This window comes from Athene noctua, chromosome 27 (assembly GCF_965140245.1).
Source record: "Athene noctua chromosome 27, bAthNoc1.hap1.1, whole genome shotgun sequence".
NCBI lineage: Eukaryota > Metazoa > Chordata > Aves > Strigiformes > Strigidae > Athene > Athene noctua.
This window is the reverse complement of record NC_134063.1, coordinates 5,640,107-5,665,361: the sequence shown is the minus strand read 5'-3', so window position 1 is coordinate 5,665,361 and position 25,255 is coordinate 5,640,107. Positions and strand designations below refer to the sequence as shown.

General features: G+C 36.3%; 1 protein-coding gene across 12 annotated transcripts in view; it reads left to right on the top strand.

The window, feature by feature from the left end:
- The window catches only part of EPS15L1 (epidermal growth factor receptor pathway substrate 15 like 1), a 45,910-nt gene extending 21,219 nt beyond the window's left edge, over positions 1 to 24,691 (top strand). For 5 of the 12 annotated variants that reach the window (XM_074927765.1, XM_074927763.1, XM_074927760.1 and 2 more), the window contains 4 exons: positions 148 to 230; positions 1,696 to 1,828; positions 14,289 to 14,494; positions 19,129 to 20,720. In XM_074927765.1, the coding sequence (XP_074783866.1) occupies positions 148 to 230; positions 1,696 to 1,828; positions 14,289 to 14,494; positions 19,129 to 19,275 (569 nt within the window). In that variant the 3' untranslated portion in view covers positions 19,276 to 20,720. Of the gene's footprint in view, positions 1 to 147; positions 237 to 1,695; positions 1,829 to 2,205; positions 2,228 to 9,116; positions 9,137 to 10,963; positions 10,970 to 14,288; positions 14,495 to 19,128; positions 20,721 to 22,255 lie in introns of those variants that run through there. The other 7 variants (XM_074927764.1, XR_012635236.1, XR_012635235.1 and 4 more) reach the window with 7 other exon arrangements.
- The last annotated feature ends 564 nt before the right edge of the window (positions 24,692 to 25,255 follow it).

The window sequence follows — 25,255 nt, the reverse complement described above, 5'->3', positions numbered from 1 at the left end:
TACCCTTTTAACATCTCATACCAGGTCAAAATGTCAAGCATTTTTTGATCACCTGCCTAGTTTTGTACTTCACTGGCACCAAGTATTCTTTATAATTCTTAAGTATTATTTTAAGTAACTTTTTTCTTTTGCCTGTATCTGTTTCAGATCCCTTTGGAACACTGGATCCATTTGGAAGTAGTGCTTTCAGTAGTGGTGAAGGATTTGCAGACTTCAGTCAGATGTCAAAGGTAAAGGTTACAAGGAAAGCAACTGTCCTTTTAAAAATGTATGTACAGATACTTTTTTTGTTTTTTAAGGATGTAATATGATTGGAACTTATCAGCTGGCAACCCACTTTCATTTTGTTGGTTTGTGGGGTTTTTTTCCAATCAATTTCACCAGTTACTTAGCAAAGCATTTTCCATCCATCTCAGATATGACAAAGTCTTACCAAGACTGGTAGACTCAACAGGGGTAAATCAACTTTTCACAAACATTTTGAAATACCAGAGAACCAAAATAAACTTGTAAGAAAAGGCAGTTATTCCAGATACTAATATATTTCAGTGTCTAACCATCCTCGGAGACCTGAAGTCTGCTTCTTGGATACTCGATCTCTCATAGTCCTGACGTGTTCTTAAACTTCTCTGTGAGTACAGGGAACCAGAGGAAAATGGAAAACATGGTGTGCTGACATTTCGTAGCTCTTAAGAGAATTGCTGTTGCCTTGGTTTCTTGGTATAGACTGAGTATATAGGGTATTTCCAGTAGAACTAGGTCCTTACCTCATCATCCGAGTCAGTTAGCTGTTAGCTTTCTGAGATGGAGTTTGGAATTCACAATTGATGTCAGTTGCCCAACTTTTTACACTTAATTCCACAGTAACTCTTGAACATTGTGGAGTAAATATTAACCAGAAAATAGATTATCATATCACTTTGACTAATTAAAACTTCTTGGGTTTTTTTCCTAGCTTTTCTTACTATTTTCTGTGGTGGTTTTAGCTCTCCACTAGATGGCAACAGTCTTTACAAATACCGATGCGTTTGGCTTGAATTGGAAGTTTTAGCTGAAGTCCAAATGTGAGCTTTAGCTTTGCCTACAGAATTCCTCTTCATTTCAGGATGAAATAAAGCATTTCAATTTCTGCATTTCAGCATTTCAATTTCCCTGCGTGGTATAATTTTTTGTGCCTTTTTTAATCAATAGGAGAGTCCTTCACAAGAGCCAGCTAAATATAGGAAACACTAAAAAATAGGGTTTGGGACTCTTCCCTAAGCTTTAAAAAAAAAGACAAAGAACTATGTGTAACTTAAAAGTTTGGAAAAAAGCTATCCATTCTGCAATCTACCATGTTTTTTCAAGTTTCTGTCATGGTTCTGTTTATCAGAGTGAAGGCCAGACTGTAGTATGACACTTCATTGCCAAATAGTAAAAAGTGGAGTTTTACTTCCTTTTATTTTTTTCATCAGCTTTTTGCTAGGACTAAAAGTTCTAGAATTACTTAAGTGATTAAGAGCATAAGTACTTTTGAATGTTAATGAATTCCTAGCACCTCTGTCAGTGGGCGTTAGCCTCTTAAACCACTGACATAATTGTGTATATCTGTCCTCATTTTTGAAGTTAATGCTTTTACATGAGTTAACTTGCAGTCTTCATGAAACCACATATACTCTACAGTGTGCTTACATTCTTTTCCTTTTTTTCATGTAGTCAGTAGCTTCAGACCCCTTTGCCTCCTCGTTTGGAGGGATGGGATTCTCAGATGACCCTTTCAAAAGCAAATCAGACACACCAGCGTTGCCACCGAAGAAAAATGTTCCTCCACGACCCAAGCCACCCAGTGGTAAGGAGGTTTTCTTTTTTTAATAGCCAGTTCCCACCATTTTCTCTATATTATTGGCCATGAGGACAAGTTGACAGTTTTTTATCTCATTATCTTATATTTCAACCATGGAGGAAGGTATGAGATTGTCAGTAGCTTGGCAGAAATTGTCAGTAAACCAGACTGGAACTCTTCAGACTGTTGAACAGATGATTAGGGAGTGGTATGACAGATCTGTAAAAATCACATGTAGCAGGTTAAAACGGGGGGGAAAAAAAATTCTGTCTTTTCCAAGTAGGCAACAAATGAGAGTAGTAAATGGCACCTTCAGAACAAATTAAGAGGCTTGGTTTTATACAATGCTCTAAATTTAGGATTTTTTTTTGGTTTTTTGCCAGAGAATATGGCGAATGCAAAAAAGTTTAAATGGTCTTAAAAAAAGAACTAGATAATTCTTAGCAGAAAAATCCAATAGGGGCAGCAGGACCTACCAAAGCCAAAGTACTTTCTGGCTCCTGTGTTGCTGAATGTCTGCAAGGTAGTGTGAAATAGGGCCATATCTTCACCTTGTTTTGTTCTTCCTGAGGCATCTGCCACTAGATACTAACAAGAACAGAGTACAGGGCTAGATAGACCTGTCCTGATCTGTCCAGATATGATCATTCTTGCATTCACACATTGCTGCATTAATTAAATATAAGCCACTTTCTGAATATATGGCTTGTTCCTGCTTCAAGTGCATTATGTATGGAAATTCTTAGTATGAATCTCCTGAATTGAAAGTAAGATCTCTTTTAATGAAAACTCAACTTCTACTTGCTTGCTCTCCCTAGAGTTGATTTTCAAAATATTCAGATACCAATGAAACTGTTTTAAGAACTGAAGGCACTCAGTTTCAGGTCTCCTTTTAACAACAGTGGTATAGTTCAGTTAATACTGGTAGTGAACATTCAGTTGGCTAAAAAAAAAAAAAAAAAAAGCTGGATTCTACTTATGAATAGGCACATGATTTTGTACCAAACATGTGGGTCAACACCTAGTATTCTCATGTATCCACTGGCAGTTTTAGGAAGCATAATACAAAGAAAACAGATCCATTATTAATGTCTCCCTGTCTAAATATGTGGATTGTCTACCTTTCTGCTGTTGCACTTTGTAGCAAAGCATGCACCCTGCACCCATCCTGTTTGTAACAGGTATTGTTGATCTGGCTGGTTTTGCAAACCAGTTATGCTAGAACTAGCTCCTTGGATAATGTGAAAAGTGCTTTCTACTGCCGGGGTATCCTGAAGATAGCTTTAGCTATGCCCTAGATTGATTGAAGTTTTGGAAAATATTATTTAATAAAGTAGACTTACAAGCAGGCCATTGCAACAGCATTAGTTTGTTCCTATTACTATGATTTTATTGCTCAGGAGATGATGCACACTAAAACCCTGAAATCAAATAATGAGGTTCTGCGTAGGTGAGTATTGATGAAAATTTGCCAGGAAATGCTCTAGGATTGTGGAAAAGTTATTGAAGTGGTCTGTTCCATGCTTGCTTTGTGTAAATATTTTCTACTATTGAGGTGCTAGAGAGCCTTTAGTAATTAAAAAAACCCGTAATACGTAATGTTGACAAATATCAACTCATAGGACACAAATGAATAAAAGCAGAAACAAAAGTTGAAGGAAATCTTATCTGCCATTGTGAATGATATTATTTTTCTTTATTTGGTTTTCTAAGGAAGTATGTAAGTGGCCATATTTTCTTTTTAAGAGATGTCTACATAAAATAATGCAGCATTTAAAGGGCCTATATAAAGTTGAATGAGTCAAACAAATACTAAATTTACCTATATTATCTCTTTCATGTGGTTTCTTTTTATTTCTTGCTCGAAACATGATTATTCCTAGCAAATACAGTCTAATAGTAGCAGCAAAGATGAGAAATACATGCCATAGGATAGACAAACCTACATGGGATTTTTTTCAATTTATGTCTCTTCATTCCGTTTTGTACATATTGAGGAATATTGGAGAACATTTAGGTGTAATAATTTGTTTTGAATTAAGACGTGTGCACTCAGCCTTTAATCAGTCTTTTTAAAAATTTGTTTAAAGGGGCACCTTCCCCTCTTCTTGAGAGACACAATATTTGTAATGTTCCACTGCTCTACCAAAACCAAATGTTGTTATGATAAAATAGACTAAGGAGGAAACAAAGCAGGGTTTTTTTTAAAGCAAATGAGCCTCATGTGCTTATGCAGTTATACTCCTCCCTTCCTTCCACAACTAAGGCAATCTTCAGTGGTTACTTAAAGCATGAGAAATTATATAGTAATATACTGCGATTCTAGCAAGAGATATAAGCATACAACTGTGTGTTAGAAATGGGAACGCTGCTCAGAAAACAAACAACAGACAAGAAACTTCCGTTGCTTCTTACCTTTCTCATTGGTCTGTTTAATTAAAAAACAAGTAGGTGATAAAGATCTTGCTGAAGGATGAATAAATGCTAGTTATTACCAGACAAATCTGTAGTTTGCTTTTCTGTTCCCAATTTTGTACTCTTTTTAGTAAAATTGTTCTTTCGGGGGGGGGGGATTTTTAATATTGAAAAGCAGTTGTGTTGCATTTTGTTAGGCAGATGCAATGAAGATCTAATATAAGTCTTGTCCTCAACACTCTATGGTCAAGTAGAAAATACTAATAAATGTTTTTGTGAAGCACTGAAAGCTGTCTGATTTCCCAGGTAGCCATTGATAGGGGAAACTAGCAAAATCCACCAGGGATTGCTCCTGATTCAGTGCTTTTAAATTTGCCTAGTTTTTTTAGGAGTTGTGACATGCAAGCATTGTCTTATCAATCCCTCAAGGTATTGTAGGGTGTCTTGGACGATCCCATCTTGCCCACATGTCTGTGTTCTGTCCAGATGAATGAGGAGTTGTGCATCAGGGCTCGTGTCTTCACAAAGACAAAGGCAGAGCAAACCTTTGAGACTCAACTTGGGGCCAGGGAAACACTTCAGACGTAGCCTGATTACCATTTAGTGAAGGTCAGGTCAGAAGACCTTCAGATGTACCTGGAAAAACTTGTGAAAGGAGTATGTAGTTCAGATTAGCTGCTCTCAGTTAAGGGCTCTGGAGACAATCTTCATACCAGGCTTAAGGGAACTTTTCTGCTACTGCCAGCTTTGTCAGTAGCAGGACTACAGTGGGTAATCCTTGTCTGGCCTTACAAATTGTAAAGTGAGGATTGGATGGTTATTTTGGTTTGCTTGTTTTGTTGGTGTTTGGGTTTTTTCCAGAGCTGGACACCGAGAAGCAGCTGTGATCTGCTGACTGTATTAGCAGATACCTCCGTTCACAGCTGTCTGTGGTTGTTATTATCTGGCCAGGATAGGCAAACACTTACTGTGTGGCATGATTAGACACCCTGGAGATCCGTATCTTTCCCTTCTCAAAAACTAAGGTTAAGAGAAAGGATGACCGTCGTGAGATTATTTCCTTAAAGTTGTATCTTAGGCTAAATCTCAGGCTTATGCTTGTTCTGTTCTTTATAAATCATTTTCCTTCTTTCTCACTCCGTTTTGAACCAGAGTCTTTCAAGATCTTTTAGATTATACAGACTCTTAAACTGATCCTTGCTTGGTCCCAGAGAAATGTCATGTTTGTTTTTCTGATTAAATGCTCTATTGTGGTTTTTTTAGTATAACTGTTTAGAGATAAATTGCAGAATCTTTGAAAAGAATTGGAGGAAGGCTAATAAATCAGTGTATAATCATAGAGAATGACAAGGATATGGTGTTTCAGAAGCAGCAAGCCTGGAGAGAGGTGTACATCAAAGCTCCAACCTATCTGTTACATGCAGAGATTTAAAAAAATTAGTATCTCTGTCTCTGGTTTAAGATTCTCCTTTTAGGTTGAGGAAGATCAGCTAAGAAAAAGCTCCTCAGCTCTTATGACTAGACTGTTCTGGTAAAAAAAAAAAACAAAAAAACAAGGAAGCATGTGTGTGTTGCTTCTCTTCAGGAATGTGTTCATAGTCCATAAAGTTCCTGAAGTTTCCTACGGCTCCCCTGGGACGTGGCTGAATTAATCTGATGTTCACCACGTGGTACTGGAGAATTTGAAGGTTTCTTCAGAGAGAAGTGGAAGGTTTTCTATGTTTATTGATGCTGTGTCTTGAATAATGCTTTAAAAGCACCAAAAAAACCATCCGTATATAAGCAGGCCTATGCTTTGCATTATGTGCTATGATAAATGGAAAACAAGACAAATATTAATCACATCAACAAAAAATAATAGTAGTGTATATTGACATACTTCAGCAAAGGTGCCCTGTGACTGGGTTCTAAATTGCAGTGCAAGTTATTTTGTAGATCTATAAGTGCATTTTTGTTTCTGTCATAGAGGACTACCTGTAGTTTTTAGCACTACTGAACTTCTTGTCCCTTTACATTTCTTACACTAGTTCTTGGGATTTGTAGGACTTTAGTGTAATTAAGAATAAAAAAGTCTGAAAGAGCTGATACACTGAAACCTGTCAGTTAAATGGTTTTTCTAAATTCTCACAGATGAACAATTATGTTTTCTGCCATGAGCTGCAGATTGAAATCAGTCAGAGTTCACCGCTAACTAGTTTCTAGGTAAAAGTTGTTGATTACAAAAAGAGAGAAACAGATTTTTTTCTCTTTTTTCTTTTTTTTTTTTTTTTTTTTTAAAGTACAGGAAGTCGCTGTGTGGGTGTCAGTGATTGGGTTATAAGTAAAATTCAATGCTCTAGTGCTTTGATCGTGGGACCTACTGCTTTTGCCCCACCCTTACCACTTCCTTTAAATGCAGCACCATGCATTCCACATTGCGGTTATAACAATACTGTTAACCAATGATATTAGTGGAAGAACCTTCACCACTAACCAGTGTGTAACCTTCAACCTCTTCAAAATTTTTATTGCTCGCTTATAGTGGTTTTGACCTTTTTAACCTTGAAAGAATATAAAAGTCCTAAAAACCCAGGAAGAAAATGTACTTTCCAATTTCAGTGTGCTTTCTTAGTGCAATGATTATTTAATAAACCCAATTCTTTTACTTCTTTTTCTTAGCCTGTGTAAATGTTACAATTCATAGCAAATATATTGTATATTAGTGACTAATAGAGGTGGTGGGTATTGTATTATTAACTTCTTCAATGCTAATCTGTCTTTTAAAATTCAGTTTTTCTTTGGGATGCCAATACATAAATAGCAGAAAAATATCATGTAACTTAGGATTCAAAGAACTACATATTGTATTCATCTCATGTAAGAAAGGAATTAGTGGATTTATTTCGTTGCTGTTTGAAATACAGGTATTAAGATAAATTCTGTCAGGAAATCAGTATTCCAGACTGCACACAGTGAGTTTGTCAAAGAACTTTGGCTTTGTTTTTTTGATCCATTTATTCTTTCTAGCTCTGATGTGCGATGGCAACTGAATTTTATAAATTGGCATTTTAGAGGTTAGTGGTTAATACCTCTGCGTTTGAGTTAAGGACTTCACTTCTGTTCTCACATTATTTGTATGGCTGGTGGTGGTTTTGCAATGTCACAATATTGGAATAGAGCCTGAGAAGACAGAATAGAGGACTAACCAGCCTGCCTTGAATAGGAAGTATGGTTCTAACACCTCAGAGATGCCTGGCTTGTGTGGAGACCCAGAAGACCTCAGTGCAAGCACAAAGGTTTGCACAGTATTTAATATGAGTGACTAGAAATTATTACAGAATAGTAGCGATGATGTTATTCATAATAAATTTAGCCAGCCAAAGTGTTAGCATTCAGTATTTTTGCCAAATCACAGATTGCAGAACTGCTAGATGTATCTTCCTGTCCTACCAACAAAGTCAGAAAAGGCCCCTACTGACTTAAGCAAAATCTGACTGATCAAAGTCCTGGTTTTTTCATGTTGGCAGATAAACGGTATCTGAACCTGTTGATGGCTTAAAAAAAAAAAATGAAAAGGGGTCAGTGCTTTAAGATCTATTAAGATCTTCAGGCTCTTATTAATGAACTAACCTGAAAACTCTTCAGCTGTGATGCATGTTGTAATCCATCATCTACAGAAATAATAATCCCCTAGTTTTAGATGAGGATCCTTTGCTCTTTCTTCACAAGTGTGGTTGCAGGAGGAGATTGTTGTCAGCCCCCAAAGAAGCTAGAAATGCAAGAAAAATTAACAGCCAACTCACAGAGCAGCTTTCTATTCTGTTCATATGGTGCATGGACCTTGAAAGTAAATTTAAAACAGATTTGCCCACTTCAGTGCTCATGATTAAGAGTGTATACTGAAAGAAAGTATTCTGAAGGCTATTTGACTTCAGAACTTCAGTGAGTTAATACCCAGATGGGGTATGCACACATATTCCAGGCTTATCTGGACCAGGATTGTCTCACTGGAAGCTCTTGAGCTAGATTCGCTCCGTGAGATGTCTCTTGCACCCCTAAAACTATTTTGGATGCCTCTTCGTTTTACTGTGCATAACCAGATGCTTAATGCTGTCAGGCACCACTGTGCTTGCATGAATCAGAAGGGTAGTGCAAAGAGCTCACAGAGAGGCAATGTTTGTACAGCCCTGTTCTGCTGCTGTCTTCCTTTGTATTTGATGCTTCCTCCTCCGTTATGTCGACGATAAATACAGTCCCTTTTCATATGTGTCACTTCTCTAAATTTAAGGCATTTTATGGTTTGACTGTTTTTATCATTTTAGACGTGTTTTTCATCTGTAAAGCAGTCCAAGGGTGCTGTCAGTTCCTATTGACAGTTTTCAGTGGGTAAAAAAGAGCATAGATCTTTGCTGCTTTTTAAGTTGGACATATAAATGTTTTTTTAATGGTGTTTGCCTATGATGTGTCTTTGGTGTCTCAACTAGATGAAAATTAAGACTTCAGTTTGTTCGGTGTCTTGCTTAAAAAAACCCATGCAAACCAACGCCTGAATGCTTTGTTGTATGCATTTACAGATTTAATTTCTTGAAAGAAAACGATGTCTTACGAATACTTAGTGTTTAAACACATCGCGCTTTTTTGTGGCCATTCTTTTTGACCTGCACCACATACAGTGTCCCCAGAATACAAATTTGCATAGAAACTTGCTTTGTGTCTTTAGTGAGAATTTTAAGAAGAAAGAAGCCATGTTAGGTGTAATAGATGTAATCAGGACTTATGAACAGAAGAAAGAATTGTATTAATTAGGAAAAAAAAATGTAAAATAATTCCCTTGCATTTATTTGCATGGGCATGTTCAAGTTCTGGGGATCAGTCGTTTGGTCTAGAGGAGAGCAGAGAGTTCTGTTCTTTATTTGCTGCGTGATCACAGGAGTTAGAGGAGTGTTGTGTTTATTTCTGAGTGGTACCACACACCTGTTTCCTTAGAACTTCTTGAGTACCCAGGGTTATTCACAAGTAGCACAGTGCCTGTTTACCTTTATTTTTTTTCTTCATCTGCAGCTGAGAGTGAAAAATTCAGCCTCAAGGTTTGTGACTGACAGAAAACCCTTTTTTTTTTTTTTTTTTTTTTTATTTTTCATACCTTCTAGAAGACCTGACAGTTGCATTAGAACACAGCCATCCCTTGTGTAGGATAAGTGACTCATGGGTGGAGCACCTGCCTAGCCACAAACTAAAAATTCCATTCACGCTTTGATTCTGTTGTTTATGCTGATCTCTCACAGTAAAGATATTTCAGTACCGGTTGTTGAAAGAGGTTGTTCAGCATCTGTTTCAGAACAGATTGTTAGACTGAATCTATAACGATTTCTCACCTTTCAAGGAGTTTGTAGTTTTCAGAATATTTCTCTTAGGCTAAGGTTTTTTGGAGTTACAGGCCAGCTCAAGGTGCAGATTTTGCAAATAATAAGCAAAAACAGTTTCAAAGGGTTTTTTGCATAGTAAAAATTCTTCCTTCTGTTACTATTAATACATATTCTGATTTTGTGCAAAGAGCATTATCACTGAACAGTTGAATTTGAAATACAGTGCAGAAAATAGCCCCTGTTGAAGACCAATACCTCTGAGTATTCTGTAGAAAACTGGTTTTAATGTCACTAACCTTCAAGCACATTTTGAAAACTAGTAATCATTTTTCTGTAAGTTCCTAAAGTTCAATGTTTATGAAAGTTTTATTCTGCATCAGTGGAAGAGCTGGGTAATTTAACGGAATGGTAAAAAACGTGCTGAGTAAGTTAGGAATGATACATAAATTTGGTAAAGTGCCAGCAGAAAGTTGTGCTGGGAGGCAGCTTACATGCTGCACAGTCTCCGAAGTCACATCCTCTGCCATATAAAAGATGTGAGGGGTAGGAACCCTGGTATTACATGTTCAAGTGTAATTGCAGGTATGGACTTAACTCACACTATCACTACCTACGTAGCACAACTCTGACTTCTTAAAGTGTTTTTTTCACTTTAGAAAGTTTCCTGGAAAGGAGTACTTGTTCAGTGAAAGTTTAAAGTGGTGTCATCTCAACTCTGCCCTGTGTATACCTGTGAGCATGCATAATCCAGTCTTCAAACACATGAAAACATGCTGCTTCTCCTAAATCAAGATATTCTTCTAAGCAGAAAGTTAGAACCGTCATTGAAACATGGAATAGAGAGAAAACTATAAATGTTTCGCTTCATTTTTCATTGTCAATACCTCATAATTCAGTAAGATAAATTCTGTAATTGCACCCTAGCAGTGAGATTATATTTGCCTTGAACTATAGATCTCAGCCCTGAAGTTTGCTGTGGGGTATGAAATTAGATAAACCCTTCGTATGGGTGGGGTTCACTATAAGTTAACAGCATTTGCTGTGGTAAACCATTTTGTTCATCATCTCTTTTTGCTGAAGTGAGTCCTCGGTGTGGTTTGGGTGCACCACTTCGGTAACTGCTGAAACTGCTGTGGTTTCAGAATAGGACCTGTTTTGCTTTTTTCTGAACTTTTTTCCCCTGAAACTATTAGCAGAAAAATCAAACAAGTAAGGGTTACAACTGTTTGCCTGCACTTTCATACTGCTGTACCTCAAAAACGGTGAGCAGTATCATGTAAAAATGTAACATTTTCCAGTCAAGATAAGATTAATGCAATCTCAGTTACTACTAAGAGTATATTTTGCAATATTACGATTTTACCCATGTCCTTCAGTTCAGTTGGTGGCTTTTTAATGTGGTTTGGGTATTTTTGCTTTACGTTATAGAAATACTGTACCCACATTCTTGACATACTAAACATGGGAATACAAAAATCGTTGTGCACTTCAGTGTACACTTACTGCACTGGGAGATTCACACTTAAACTGGTTTAAGCCGGTAAGGATGTCAGAAAGATAATTCTGATGTTGTCATTACTAATTTGTGGCTAATAACTGAATAAATTTGAACATCCTACTGAACCGAATAAACTTCTGTCAGGCCTCAAAACCATGTTTGCTGAGTGTGGCAGGATAAAACAAACAATAAGCAATGTACAAAGTGTAGTGAAAGAGGATTCGTTAAGGACTCTGTCCTGAGTGCCAGGATTGATGTATTCAGCGTGGGCACTGCCCTTAAAATTGCTCTGCAAAAAATAAACCTGATTTTATAAGGGTTTCCCTCTTTCACCTTGTCTTCAAAATAATAAAATTACAGCCTTCTTCTATTCTTTAACATATGAAAAACTGAAGAAAATGGCACTCGGGACATAAAATGAAGATTTTTTTTTCAATATTATTAGCAGTAACTCTAGTATTCATGGTGACATTTCCTCTACAGCAAAGTTATTCTTTGTGATCTGTTGTGAAGATGAAGCACGAGAAACCCCAGCGCTCTGTGTATATTCCGAAACCACTAGGGACTTTGTGCAAAAACATTAAACAGGCCACCTAGAAAAAAAACAGGTTTGCTGAGCAAATATGTTGCAAACCCTGCGTCTGTATTAACAGTCACCAATTCCACAGAGTGGTTTTGGCAGCAAAAGATTTAACCTAAGAAAAGGGCAGTTTAAAATGGGTCATTTTTGCCTCTGTCAGTCAAAAGGGGTTTGGGGCAATGTGGGGTGAAGGACACTAGGGGGAATTTGCTTGTTGGTGGCTGGCAATAGAGGAAGGAGAGAAAAAAGTAGAGGGCTCTTGTTTTGCCTTGACCTTAAATTAGAAATGCAGATACTTTTAATTCTCTTTGTAATTTAAGATAAAACAAGTTGCTCTTTTATCTGGAGAATTACATACAAAAGGCTGAGTTCCTCATCTCTGACCAAGTTTGCTTAATTCCTGAACGTTGCAACAGCTGTGACTGAAGGTGAGCCCTGGTGATGAGCAAGGTGTAAATGCAGCACTCCATTTCAGAGAACAAAACGTGGCCTCTGTTGATAGGAAAGGCAGTTTGAAACTGTGGTGAAGGAGGGTGTCCATGCTTGCGGGGAGAGCAAATGCTGCTGGCATTTCCTCTATATTTTGTCACTTCCTTCCATGAAGGACAAATCACTGGTCTGATCTGCCTGTCTTCAAGTCCCACATGTGGTTGCTAATATGGGTATCCATATATCCTTGCCACATCTGTTAACCAGGATGGAGCACATACTGAACCATGAAAAATAGTGCTGGAGTGAACTTGAAGAGGTTTCCTTTATGCTCCAGCTTCAAGGCAGCTAAACCAGTGTGATTTCTAGAAACCGTTTCTCAAACCTCATGGACGTGATGGTGGAATGCAGCAAGTTCCTTAGGCAGTCTTGAGGATTCTGAAGTATTAAAGATGTTACGGATTTTGTAATGTAAATCTCTTTTGGTAAGATCTAAATCCATTAGTTTTTTTCTTGATGGAAGACATGCCTACAGGACTAAGATCAGGTTCCCCTTGAATCCTCTTAAGACTAAACAAATCCAGTTACATCTCCTACTGCATGTGTCTTGTTCTCTACGCCTCTTTCTGTCTGCTTGCTCAGCTGTGGACCTTCTTACTTCCCATTTTCCCTGAAGCTCAGTGCCTTCCAGTGGTCGCTCTATTGCACCTGAGGCCCAAGTCTGCCGTTAGCGCTGTGTTAATGAGCTAAGAAGCTGCACGATCCCTTCGGCTCCCCTGTAAATCTGTGCCTGGCTGAGTCTGAGGACTGGTGGCCCCTGCGCCCCGTGCAGTTGGTGAGGAAGTGCCACCAGCACGGTGCGGAGCCCGCTGATGGCAGAGGGTGTGTGTCTGGCAAGCCAGGTGGGAGGAAGGATGGATTCCTGCCTGGCCCCTGGGAGAGGAGAGCCTGAGCTGTGATTTAACAGCAAGTGAAGGCTGGCTGCTGGATAATTATTTATTAGTGCAAGTTTGCTGATCTTTATTTCTCTTTGACAAATGAGGATTTCCACAGATCTGAGCAAATATTGTGAATTTCAGGTGCAACTACCAAAGTACCTTCTTAAAAGCCATCAGGCTCCGTCTTAGACATGCCAAGTACATGCTCTAAGATTTGGGGGTTTTGAGACTCTTTCTCTGTGCTTTCCTAGTACGTGTATCCTGATGTGAGTAAAGTGGGAGATTCCTATTAAACTGTAGTTCAAAGAATTGGACATTTCAAAAAAGACAGCTTTATTAATGCAAATAATGTCTATAATTCAGGCTATTATGCAGGAAGTGTAAATATTTGTTTCTTTTAAAAATGTTTCTAGATTTTCCTTTATCATTTGCAAAGCACACGTTAGGATTGTTCATCCAAGGAGTGTTTTCCCTCCCTGTTAGGAGCAATCTTTTATTAAGAGGAAAACAATAAATTTGTCTCTTTAGTTATTTGACCTAACAAAATAGTCCTTTTTGCAAGGGGAATTAAAAATTAACCATTAAGGTTCTAATTGCAAGAAATAAAATATTTCTTATTCTTTGTGAGCATATACAATAGGTCCTGTGATTTCATTTGTTATTGGGGTGGAATATAAGAACAAGCAGTCACCTACAAAAGGTGGGTTGTACAGCAAACACCCCAGAACGAGGTGACTTCTTAATCAGTCTCTTCCCTTGTATGTGTGGTGGTAGAAGGATAAACCAGTTCCAGGAAAAAAAAAACAGAATGCATGCATTCTGTAAAGTCACAGATAAGTTACTATTTAATTCTATTTAACGTGATTATTTATGTTTAATGGTATTTAAAAGTATTTTATCTTTTATATAATCCCAAATTTAAACTTGAAATGTCTCTAATCCTGGAAAATGAACTCAAGTCATAGTTGTCAAATTCTTCTGACCAAATGTCTTTATATTGGGTTTTATAATTTAAAATCTCGATGGTGTTAATAGTATACAGTATGTATAAGTAATATGTTAAATCCATTTAAATAAAACAACCATTTGAGATGATTTGCTTTGAGAAATGAGTACCAGTATATTTAGTTAAAATTTTAAACTACCCCAGGAAGAATGGATGATGCTAAAGTGTATCGGCACGGTTTCCTATTTAAGGTCCGTGGTAAGTAACTTCTCTTTTTCTCCTTTTGTTTTTGTTTTTTTTTCCTAAACTTTCCAGGTAAAAGTACTCCTGTAAGCCACCTTGGGTCTTCAGATTTTCCCAAGCCCCATGATCCATTCCAGCCATTTGGGGCTGACAGCAGTGACCCGTTTCAAAGTAAAAAGGGGTTTGGGGACCCATTTAGTGGAAAAGATCCATTTGCTCCCTCCTCTTCAAGTAAAACTTCTAAAGACTCTTCCTTGGGGTTTGCAGACTTCAGCTCTGTAAGTTAAGTTCATTGTCTCTGAGCAAACCACTTTCTGCTCTGCTTGCAGCAATCTATTGGGTTTTGTTTTAACTGCAAACCTACTGTTCACTGGCTTCTGTCTCTTAGTACCTTCATGCTGTCCTCATTGTTTTTGTATTAATATTTCTGTAATAAAAAGGCATTATTTCAATAAAAAAGAAGTTTCATACTAAATTTTAAAGGGTTTACTTGCATTTAAATTATTTTAGTACAGTGTGCCTTTACTCACAAATTCTTTGTAGCAGAATCTGTGTATTGTTTTTGTTGCATGGAGGCTATTTTGTAAAATGATTTTTTGGGGAGCCAATGATGTAAAGATTCAAAAACAATTGTTGAAAACATTTATATAGCAATTTCACCATATCCTGAGAAGAAAATCCTTAAAGGGAAAGATTCCATAAAGTATTTGTAATTGTTTGTGAAAAAGGTTCTGACAATCCTGTCACAATGTTTGCTGTATATGATGGAATGTGGTCATAAAGATACATATACGAGACAGAGATTGAAAATTCAGCTGTTGAATTTTGTTCCAATTACTAGTATTGTAGGAAAGCCCTTGTTATGACTAAGAAAACAAAATTGTTTGTAGAACCAATATAGAAACGTCCATACTGCACTCCAAAGGACAGTATCAGAAGGTTTGAAAGCAAAGCCGAGTACCCATTCATTAAAAAAATACCAGGGTTTCTAAAAGCCTGGCTTTGTTTTCAATGCTGGCAGGTACGTTATTGAATTGGAAATCATTGTAAATGTAGTAGTAGTGTGGTTCTTATTGCTTCCATGAGTAGATAGAAATCTGTTCCATCCGCAGCCTCAGGCTTCTTCCTCCTTTCATGTGTTTTTTGTTCTGTCACATTGCCATGCAGTAAAATTGCCAACTTAATCTGTTACTTAACTTTGATGGACACAGTTCAGTGTTCAACAAGCGGAGATCTTTAAGCTGAATCTTTCAGGTTGCTTATTTTTAATGTTTTTTTTTTGTTTTTTTCCCCTAGTTATTAGTGAATAGTAAATGTGTATCACTTTCCTATTTGATATTGTTAGTTGAGGCCATCTGTGCATACTTTTAGCTGGCCTCAGTGCTTTAATTTATCTATGATGCTGAAGACGTCAAAGTTCAAGATACTATGTATGCTTTACCACAGTTAGTACTAGCCTGTTGAATTTGCACAGTTAAATTCTGTGATTGTATACAAAATGGTGACATTCTTAATAAAATTAAGACGCAAAACTTGCTTTATCTGAAATTTCTTGAACAACATCTAATTTCTGCCTTCAATGAAAGACAAATAACAGAATGGAATGACTGTTACCCAGACTGTTGTCCTACTTTACAGACTGCATTTCTCAAGTTAAAAGTGTTGCTTACACTTGAGTGATTGTATCAAATGATTAACCAAAATCTCTGATCCCCATCCCAGTGGGTGCTCTAGTGTTAAATTTGCTGTGCCATCAGGAGATGAGATTAACTTTAGAAGATAAGGAAAAAGTAGGAGAAAAGAGATCTTGGAGTTGCCACTTATAATTACTGTTAAGTGGCACTTCATCGAATGAAATTAATTAATTTTTTTTAATCGTTTTTGTGAATTACTTTCTACTGCTGTAAGAAAAAAAGCGTTAACTGAATTTCACTGAAAGGAGACTTGATCCCTCTTCTTTTCAGTTTGTTGTTTGGGGTTGTTTTTTTTTTTGCTTGCCGATAACACAATTATGTTGTGACATTTGAGAATTCCTAATCCTTCTGTATGAAAATTTAAGTGTACTGGTTACCTTGTAATCAGCAAGAATACTGTGCTTCTCTTTGCCTGATGTTTTGGAAACTTTGCTCATAATGGAAATTAAAAGCAATTTTACTTACAGAAGTTTTTTTGACATATAGTCCGTGGAATCCCAAGAACAGAATCATAGAATCGTGTAGGTTTGAATAGTTGAATAACCTCATTTTTATTTGGAATTCTTTACTGTTGCAAACGAGTAACACGAGGACCTTCACTGGATTTTAGTAGCACTCTAGAAAATTGGGTGCTTTTTTTGAGATACTGGCAAATTCATGCACCCAGATTTTTAAGTATTCTCACTACATTCTTAACTTTTCCACTGGCAATAAATAACAACTCTTTGGAACAAAACAAAGTCTTTTAGTAGCTCATATTTCAGGTATTTCTAGGTTCCAGCTTCAGTTTACAGAACAACAAGAACAGCAATCTTTCTGCCAACAGAAAGTATTTAAATTTCGAAGAAACAGAGCACTTTAAACTAAAATTTTGTTCTTAATAGAAGCTGGTAATATAGTAAACACAAGTCAGTGTAGCTTTTTGTGTATTTGATTAGTTTTGCTGCAATCTGCTGTTTTCCTCATTTATTCCTTGGGTCTAACTGTGCTTCTGAAAAAAAAGAAAAAAGGGGGGATGGGTTAATGGAATGACAGATATGTGATACATATTTATAGACTTCTTGAAACCTGGACATATGCAAAAAATATGTTACTGTATTTAATGACTTGTAATTCAGTTACATTACCTTTTTATAGGCAATCTGTGCAAGAATCAGTGGCATTAATGAACTGTTGTATATTTTACTATCTAAGGGTCAGAGTTACACTCCTGAAAATTTTACTTCATGCTAACCATTTGTAATAAGGCACATCCAGATTTGTTTCCAATGAATCACTTGCCTATTTTTTTTTCCTTTTTTTTTTTTTTTTGCTCAGCACTTTTAACCACAAAAATATAACTTGTGTACCATAAACAAGTTATAATTGGGACTCTCATAAGCTTTGGAAGACTTATCCTAAGATGTAAGCTATATAAGTAAAACTGTTTTCTCAACATTTAAAAACAAAAAGATACCCTTGAGGGTTTGACCAAAGCTTATTGTATTTCTGAAAATAGTAACTGTTATTCTCCATCCCATCTATATATATGATCTTTTAGAATTCTTGGAATAAGTGGTAAAGTTCTACTTCCATTTGAGTCCGTCTTTATCTTGAAAAAAATAATCTATTTAAAATCTTAGTGAGCTTTTAAATCTTACCTGTCAGCTGACGTGATTTAAATGAGTAATGATAGTAGGTTTTCTTCATTTTTAAAGTAAAACATCATAAACATGTGGCACTTTTATTGTACTTCAGTAACATCGAATGCAAAGGTCCTCATCTAAATTTTGTTAGCCACGAAAGCAGAGGTAGTCTTTGAAGAAATACGATTTTAAAATAGTCCTCTTTTTTTCTTTGCATGAAATAATCTGAAAAATCATATTGAGAGAAATAAAATGAGGAACTGTGAGCATCCAGAAGCCCGTAGATAAGACATAATTTAGCGAAATGATGAGAAAATGATAATTGGGCTTGAGTTGAAAGTTTTAAAAATACAAATTATAGATACAATGCAGAGCAGAAGATGAAGGGGTGGGGGCCATCGCATCGTATACGTACAGCTAGGCACAGATCTAGCACTTAAAGTTGCATTTATTGCTCAGTTCAATATTTCAAGCCCGTGTGGGAAGGTGTAGCTGCATCAGCTAGTGCAGTGGCATATTTTGCTGTGTTCAATGCGGACCACAGGGCAATTTTTGCATTATACATTCAGCTGAAATTGAAACTATAAATTCCACGTCGTTTTCTCTTCCAAAAAAAACCCCAAATAATATGTTTTCCTGCACATTCAAAAAAAAAAAAAAAAAAAAAGATAGCACAAAGCAAATTTTAGAAGTGGGATATAATGCAAACGTTTCCATGCAGCTGTGCGAATGCTTCTGTTAACATCAACCTCTTCAGCAAATGCTAAAATTAAACGGTAACAGATTATATTTTAGTTTAAAGTTGTTATGATTTCAATAAAATATTTTCATATTTTGTGCAAAAACTTCAAACAAGTGAACTTTTGCATACTTCAGTGATAAATACTGGAATATAATTTTGGAATAGTTTTGCTGCAGTGTACTTAAATATGTTTTGGGAAGCTCAAACAGGCTTTGAAGCTCAGTGTTATAACGTGTTATATTTCCTTAGTGTTCTCTGCTGAAGTAAATTGGATTCTCTTACGTTATTTCTTACTGGAAAAACTCTGCATGTATTTTATGAACAGTAACAGAAGCACTTTTTGTAAATTTTGATTTGGTGTTGAAACTTCCCACAAATCAGCAGTATCCAGAGTCAGTATTAAACCCCCTCACCCTACAGTAAAATTCTCTGCGATGGAGTTGCACAAGAGTAAATAACTCTTGTTTTTACCAGCTATTTACTATTCTTAAAAATGGATGTAGGTTGCTATGCTCCCAAACCACTAACTTGTTTTTTCTGTGTTTGTGGAGTTTTTGTTTGGCTCCAGTCCCCTGGCCATTTTCATACACAACTGAGACATGGATGCAGGGACGTGCAGCCCAGATGGGTTAGTTTCCTGGTGGGAGGAGGAAGAAATTAAGGAAATAAATTAAAGGATGAAGTGAGGAAATCAGTGAGTGAATTTTTATCTTAATCCAGAAGAACTACCCTAAGACAGCTTGGTATACTTGATTCATGTATTTAATAAGTCTGATTCATTGTATTTTTCACGTAGTTTCTTCTAGCTTTTTGGTAAAGTTATTAATTTCTTTTCCATTTTCGTTTTTTAGTTTGGAAATGAAGAACAGCAGCTGGCATGGGCAAAGCGTGAGAGTGAAAAAGCAGAGCAAGAAAGACTAGCTCGATTGCGGAGACAAGAACAAGAAGACCTTGAGTTGGCTATTGCACTCAGTAAGGCTGATATGCCAAACTCTTAAATAGGGGTTCTTTGGCTCCACCCTGTCCAAGTGAAACCTTTAAACATGGCTTTTATAAAAATACTAAATTCTTGGTTTATGTTGTGAAAATAATTTTAGTCACCTTCAACTCTAAACAAGACTGGCTGGTTACGTCAAACTGGGCTTTCTGTGGCTTTTCAAGTGCATAATATGCAGGAAACACTGTATAAGCTGTATTATATGTTCTAGATAAAACTTACTGCTTGTAAGAAATTTAACATATGATCCGAAGATACTGAAAGCAGAGTTTCTTTATCTGGAAGACAGTGTTGCATATAGTAAAAACTTCAACTTGTGAATCTGGCTTTTTTGTTGCCTGAATTCCATTGGGGGTTTTTGGAGGCTGCAGTATGAATTTCAAAGAAAATGTCATAAAAAGATAATATAGAATTAGCTTTCATTTGTTACATTTATTTAATAATTCATGGTAGGCTAATTAGTATGTCATCTGTATCATCTATGTCAAAGTCTTCAGCAGAAATTCATTCTTAAATGGTCCCTTTTTATCCAGGAGATGTGGCTTTTACAAAAGAATCTGGCAATTTATATATGATGAATACAAACGTAGTGAAGCGTATCAAATATTGCAACTTTGAAGCCTCTGTGAACGAGTAGTTCTCCCAATTTAAACATTGGTTTGCATTGAGTTGTAATAATTGTATGTGATGTTGTAAAAGAGGGAGTTAATTCCGTTGTGGTGAATTGGACAGGTAATTTGGCAATTAAACAGTTTGGTAAAATCTTGCTTTATCTCATAAGCAGATATGATTACAGGATTGTGATACAAGTTTGAGCACTGCTTTCAGGTAAAAATCAAGCAAGGGAAAACTTCCTAAGCTTGAACAGTGTTCATCCCTACAACTCATTTTCCCCCATTTTGCTCCAACAGTCAGAATGTAGACCCAGTTGACTATGTGAGACAGCCCCTACCTCTGTTTTCTTTAATTCCACCTATCTTAGATTATGGGGTTACAGATCAAAGATAATTTAAGTGAAATAAGGCCAAGTTGAAACAGATTTTATTTGCCAAATATATGTTCATGCATACGTTATAGAAGTACCGGTAGACTGGATTGGCTTTAAAATACAGCTTGCAGTAGTAAGTCCAAGTAGGAACAGATTTTATATACACCTGTAAAAATCAATACTTCTACCTGGTAAGGATAACACAGAATGTGTTTTACATGTCATGTATAAAATAAGTCCTTATGATAAGTCTGTGAATTATTTACTTACTAAAAATGCCTTTTCTGATTACACGAATTCTCAAACTTAGAGTTGTCTTTGTCTTGGATTTTATGTCTAAACAGAGTAGGCATCTAGCACAAAAGTTTTAAAACATCCTTAATGTCTATCTGCTTTCCTGTCCTTGGTTCTGTAGGAACACAAAGTTTAACAGTCTGTGTTTTTACTGATGCAGTCCTTATCTTAAAACATTTTCTCTTGGTTGTTTTTTTTTTTTTTTTTTAAATGTGGTATTCCTGCATCATCTTTAATGCATTTATAATTTTTATGTCCTAACTTTTATTTTTCATAGTACAAAGATAGTGCCTGTTCACTGAGTGAAAGCAATCTTTCCCCATTCTGTTGTAATTGCCTTATTCTGGATGCTTTCCTTACACGGAGACAAGAATCAGTTTGGATCATTTTAATCTTCTTTAGTAGTTAGTTAGTAGTAGTTAGTAGTAATGCAGCTAAGATGAGGCATTTCTTGTCTCGGGCTTTTGTGAGTAGGTATGTGGGTGAGTGCGTGTCTGTACGTGCACACACACACACACACACACACATCCATCCATTGACATCTGCAGCAATACAGATGGCCAGACTGAAACCCCGTATCTCAAAATGCAGTTTTAGGAGTCACAATTCCATGTTTGCTGTGTGTCTCCTGTGCTAATGGTACTACAAATAATGTGAATCTTTTAATTCCTCTCAGAAGAGGGAGAGATGCATTCTAGTATCAAAACCAGCCATACAATGATCTTGAATATGGTCTTTTAATGACCCCTTTGGAATGTAGAAAATATTTCTAGTTTTACAGAACCCGATTCGAAATCCCTTCCCACTGTGGCAGTTTTTCTCCAAAATATGTTAAATGATCACACAGACTGAAATGTCAACAGATTCTCTTTGCTGTTGATGTACAGGGCTAGAAGCCTCTGAGAACAAACTTGGTCTGTCTATAGATGAGAAAACTTTTGCTCGAAAAGAGCAGTTTTCAGAGTTGAATGCCTGCAGGATTATCCGTGAAGTTACCCAAATTGTATCCATGTGTAATTTTCTCCTTTTCGTTTTCATTTGGGCCTGAGTTTTTGTGGTGTCTCTTCTGCTACAATAAAACCCCATTCATGTGTAGTTCCATTTTAGAAAGGAAAACCACTTTTGGACTACTACACGGATGATGTCACTCCGGTGGGACGGGGTGGATGAGCTAAATAGCTTGATTCATTTTCTGAGTTATGTACCATAACAAGACTTTCTGCTACTTTTGTCAGTGTTCTAAAATACTGTAATTTATAACGCCTCTAAGGCAATGAGTCGGTGTTTTCAAGATGTTTAGCAGGAAGCCAGAAAGGTGAACTAATCTAGCATTCCGTATAGTGTTAGAACTAACTGCTCATTTTCCTGTTTCCTTATTGACTCATTCTTCATAATTGCTTGGACAGTAACAGAAGATCAAGCAAATGAACAAGGATGGAACGTGTCCTCTATGCACATATTAGATTTAGTAACTTTAGGTTTACTGAAACACTCTTGAGTCAAAATTTTAGACACTGCAGTAGAAGAAAACTTAGCTGTGATTTCTCCCCGTTGTATTTAATACAGTTTTCCAGATAAAAAGGAAGATTACCCCCGTTCTTCCCTTCTGCTCATAACTCAAGTGTTTTGTATAATACCTGCACTTGTTCTTCTAAGACAAAACTTTTATCGCAAGTCATTGATCTTCTCCTTCCTCCAGAACAGTGAAATGTAAAGCACAAATAGGCCTATCACTATTTGGGCAGAGAAAAATCTGTACAATGCAAGATATATAAAATGTGAGTATACACAATGCATATACAGTGTACATTATGAGATCCATATTATTTGTGTCTGTGTGTATATATATATATAGTGTATTGTATAATGTAATAATAGTGTGTGTATATACTATGTCCACATACTATGTCTAGTATATAGTTACTTGTGCTGTACATAAGATGTGTATATACAATGAATATGTAGAATATGCATATATATTCTATATATTAAAGCTTGTGTGTATGTATGTATTCTCTAAACAGAGATGGATACAGAAATGGAATTTTTACAGAAATGCAGATTAGATCATGTCTCTTAATTGCAAAGTTCTGGTGAAAGAAAAGGAAAAGAAAAAAAAAGGAGAAATGACTACTTCTAACAAATTTGTTTCAAGATTGCTTTCATTGGCATGAAAAACTGCATTCTAGCTGTGCCAAGTGTAAGAGAGAAACCTGGCAGAAAGTAGGTATCATCTGCACTGCATGTGATTTCACGTTCTTTTGAGTTTTTAAAGTGTCTTTTTGAAATGCAGGCTTAATTTCTGATCTTCTTGCATGTGATGGTCATGTCATCTTTTTTTTTCCCTGAGGCTGAGGCAGTGGTTTTTCTCCTACATTTGCTTGTAGTTTCACTTCTCTTTTTTTTTCCCTTTTTTAAAAAATTGTTTTTAAGGAGTTATTCCCATACACACACACACATACACCCCAAACAGTCACACGCTAAGGTGGAAAACGTGTTTTTCTTGCTTCATTCCAGTTATATAGGTTGCACATAATTGTCATCTGGATTTCAGCTCTGCTTTTCCTCCATTTCCACCTAAGCTTTTACTTCAGAAGGAATGACTATCCATTGCATTCTTGGCTTTGAGGAAAGAATGGAGGTGATTCTGCTTTCTACTCGGATAAATTATTAGACTCTGTGGTACACTGAGCAATCACAAAGAGTTTAGTAGGCTTTTATAGTGGCACATGTGTGTTTTATACGGAGTATCGTCACTGCTGGAATGACTCATGGAAAACCATGAATTGCACACAGCACCGAGGCACAACAGTTAAAACAGGAAAGACTGACAATTATTCACGTTGAACCTACGCATGCAAACTTTGCATGTAGGACACAGGTATTGAATTACCCACCATTATCCTTTACAGACCAGTATGTTCACATCTGCCTCGAGTGGTTTCCCTAAGTTATATTCAAATAGTCTTGTTGTAAAACATACCAGTCATTCTGCAATAAAAACAGATGCTCATAAAAGTAGTACTTCTACAATAATGCTGTATGAAATATTTTTATATTGGCAAATTTTTCCTTATGAAATCTCTGCCCTATGAGAATCATCAGTCCTTACTGTATTTTGTTTCATGTAATGTGCTCTCAAAGTGTAGGAAATTCCAAGCTGTGTCTGACTGTGTAAACTTTTTTTTTTTTTAAATTCCTGTCTGTGAAATCTGTTGTCACAAATTTTGTAGAAGTTATTTTGTCATCTTACGCTCAAAGATAATGCACTTTTCTTGGATTCTTCTTATAATCCTTTTGGGGTTACTATTTCTTCTTTAGTGTTTCTCCATTGAGAAGAGTATTTATTCTGTAGAACTGAGGCCCAAGGAATTTTGGTCCAAGTAGAATTGTTGCTTTCCCTCGTGGAAGAGTTTGATTTCTCCCACCTTCTGCATTTTATTCCTCCCGCTCAGGAATTTCATTTTTGTTTAATCCTCATTTAGACTTGGAACTCTGTTAAAAGGAATTGATCTGTGCTAATAATGATCTAGTCCAAATACCTTTCCTACCGCTCAGTTTTTGTTGTGTGTCAACCATTGCATCTCTCTGTAGGCTTCACAACAAACATCTGTTCTTAGAAAGGAATTTTGCTTGGAGTATGGTGGTATCATAGAAGATTTATTTTTAGAGTAAATACATTAACTGTTATTCATTGACACGCCTGTTTTATCAGTTGATATACTGCTATTTTTACTTGAAAGTTTTATAAATAAAGGCTAATTTGTTATAAAATGGAATTTTCATTTTTCCAACTTCTGCCTTCCCCTTTAAGTTTAACTTTAAAAGGAAAATTCCTAGTGACTATGGTTCCTTCTGCTGTTACAATTATAGAGTGCTCTTCTGGTGTCCCTTTTAATACAAAGTTCTTTAGTCTGACCTAAAAAAAGGTGAAAAAAACAAGTGGAAACTGCAATGTTGACCTAAATTTGACTAATATCTCCAAATATGTACATTATTGTAGTTATATTTATCTTTCAAATATCATAACGAATTGAAAGGTATTTTAATTTTAACCCATCTCGTGTGTTTATTGTTTAATATAATAAGAGAAATGTTATTGTTTAATATAATAAATGAAAAGTTACTTTTTGGAGCTCTGAGACTTCGGCAATCTTTCTTTACTCTTTTTTTTTTTTTTTTTTTTGGTCCACTCTTTCATAAGCTTTTGTGTCAGATTTGTGAATCTTGCTTAGAACAACTGCCTGATTCTCTGTGTTGGGATTTTTTTTGTTGGGGTTTTTTTTTTTTTTTTTTGCTTTTGGCTGGTGCCCTCCGCACACTGTTTTCCCTTCTGTCCTTCCCCTTCTTCCTCATCCTGGCCACATTTGGTCTGTACAGACCAGTCAGAAAATCCAACGCCGCACCCTTTCCAAAACAATTTGTGTGCCGCAATGCTAAACATCCAGGCAATTTATTCTGGGAGGGGTTAGAGAGATCACCAGAGACAAACCCTTTCTGCTTGCTGGAAAAACACACCTCACTATCGTACTATTTGACATTATTCACTTTGACTCATTATTCTCCCATCTGTTTGTTTTATTTACTCTGCTTCTGCACACATTGGCATGGTTAACAACAGATTGCTAAGGCAGGTTTCTCTTGAAATTGCTCTGCAGCAATATTTTTAGTACGTTGACATTTTGAAGCCAGGATTTTA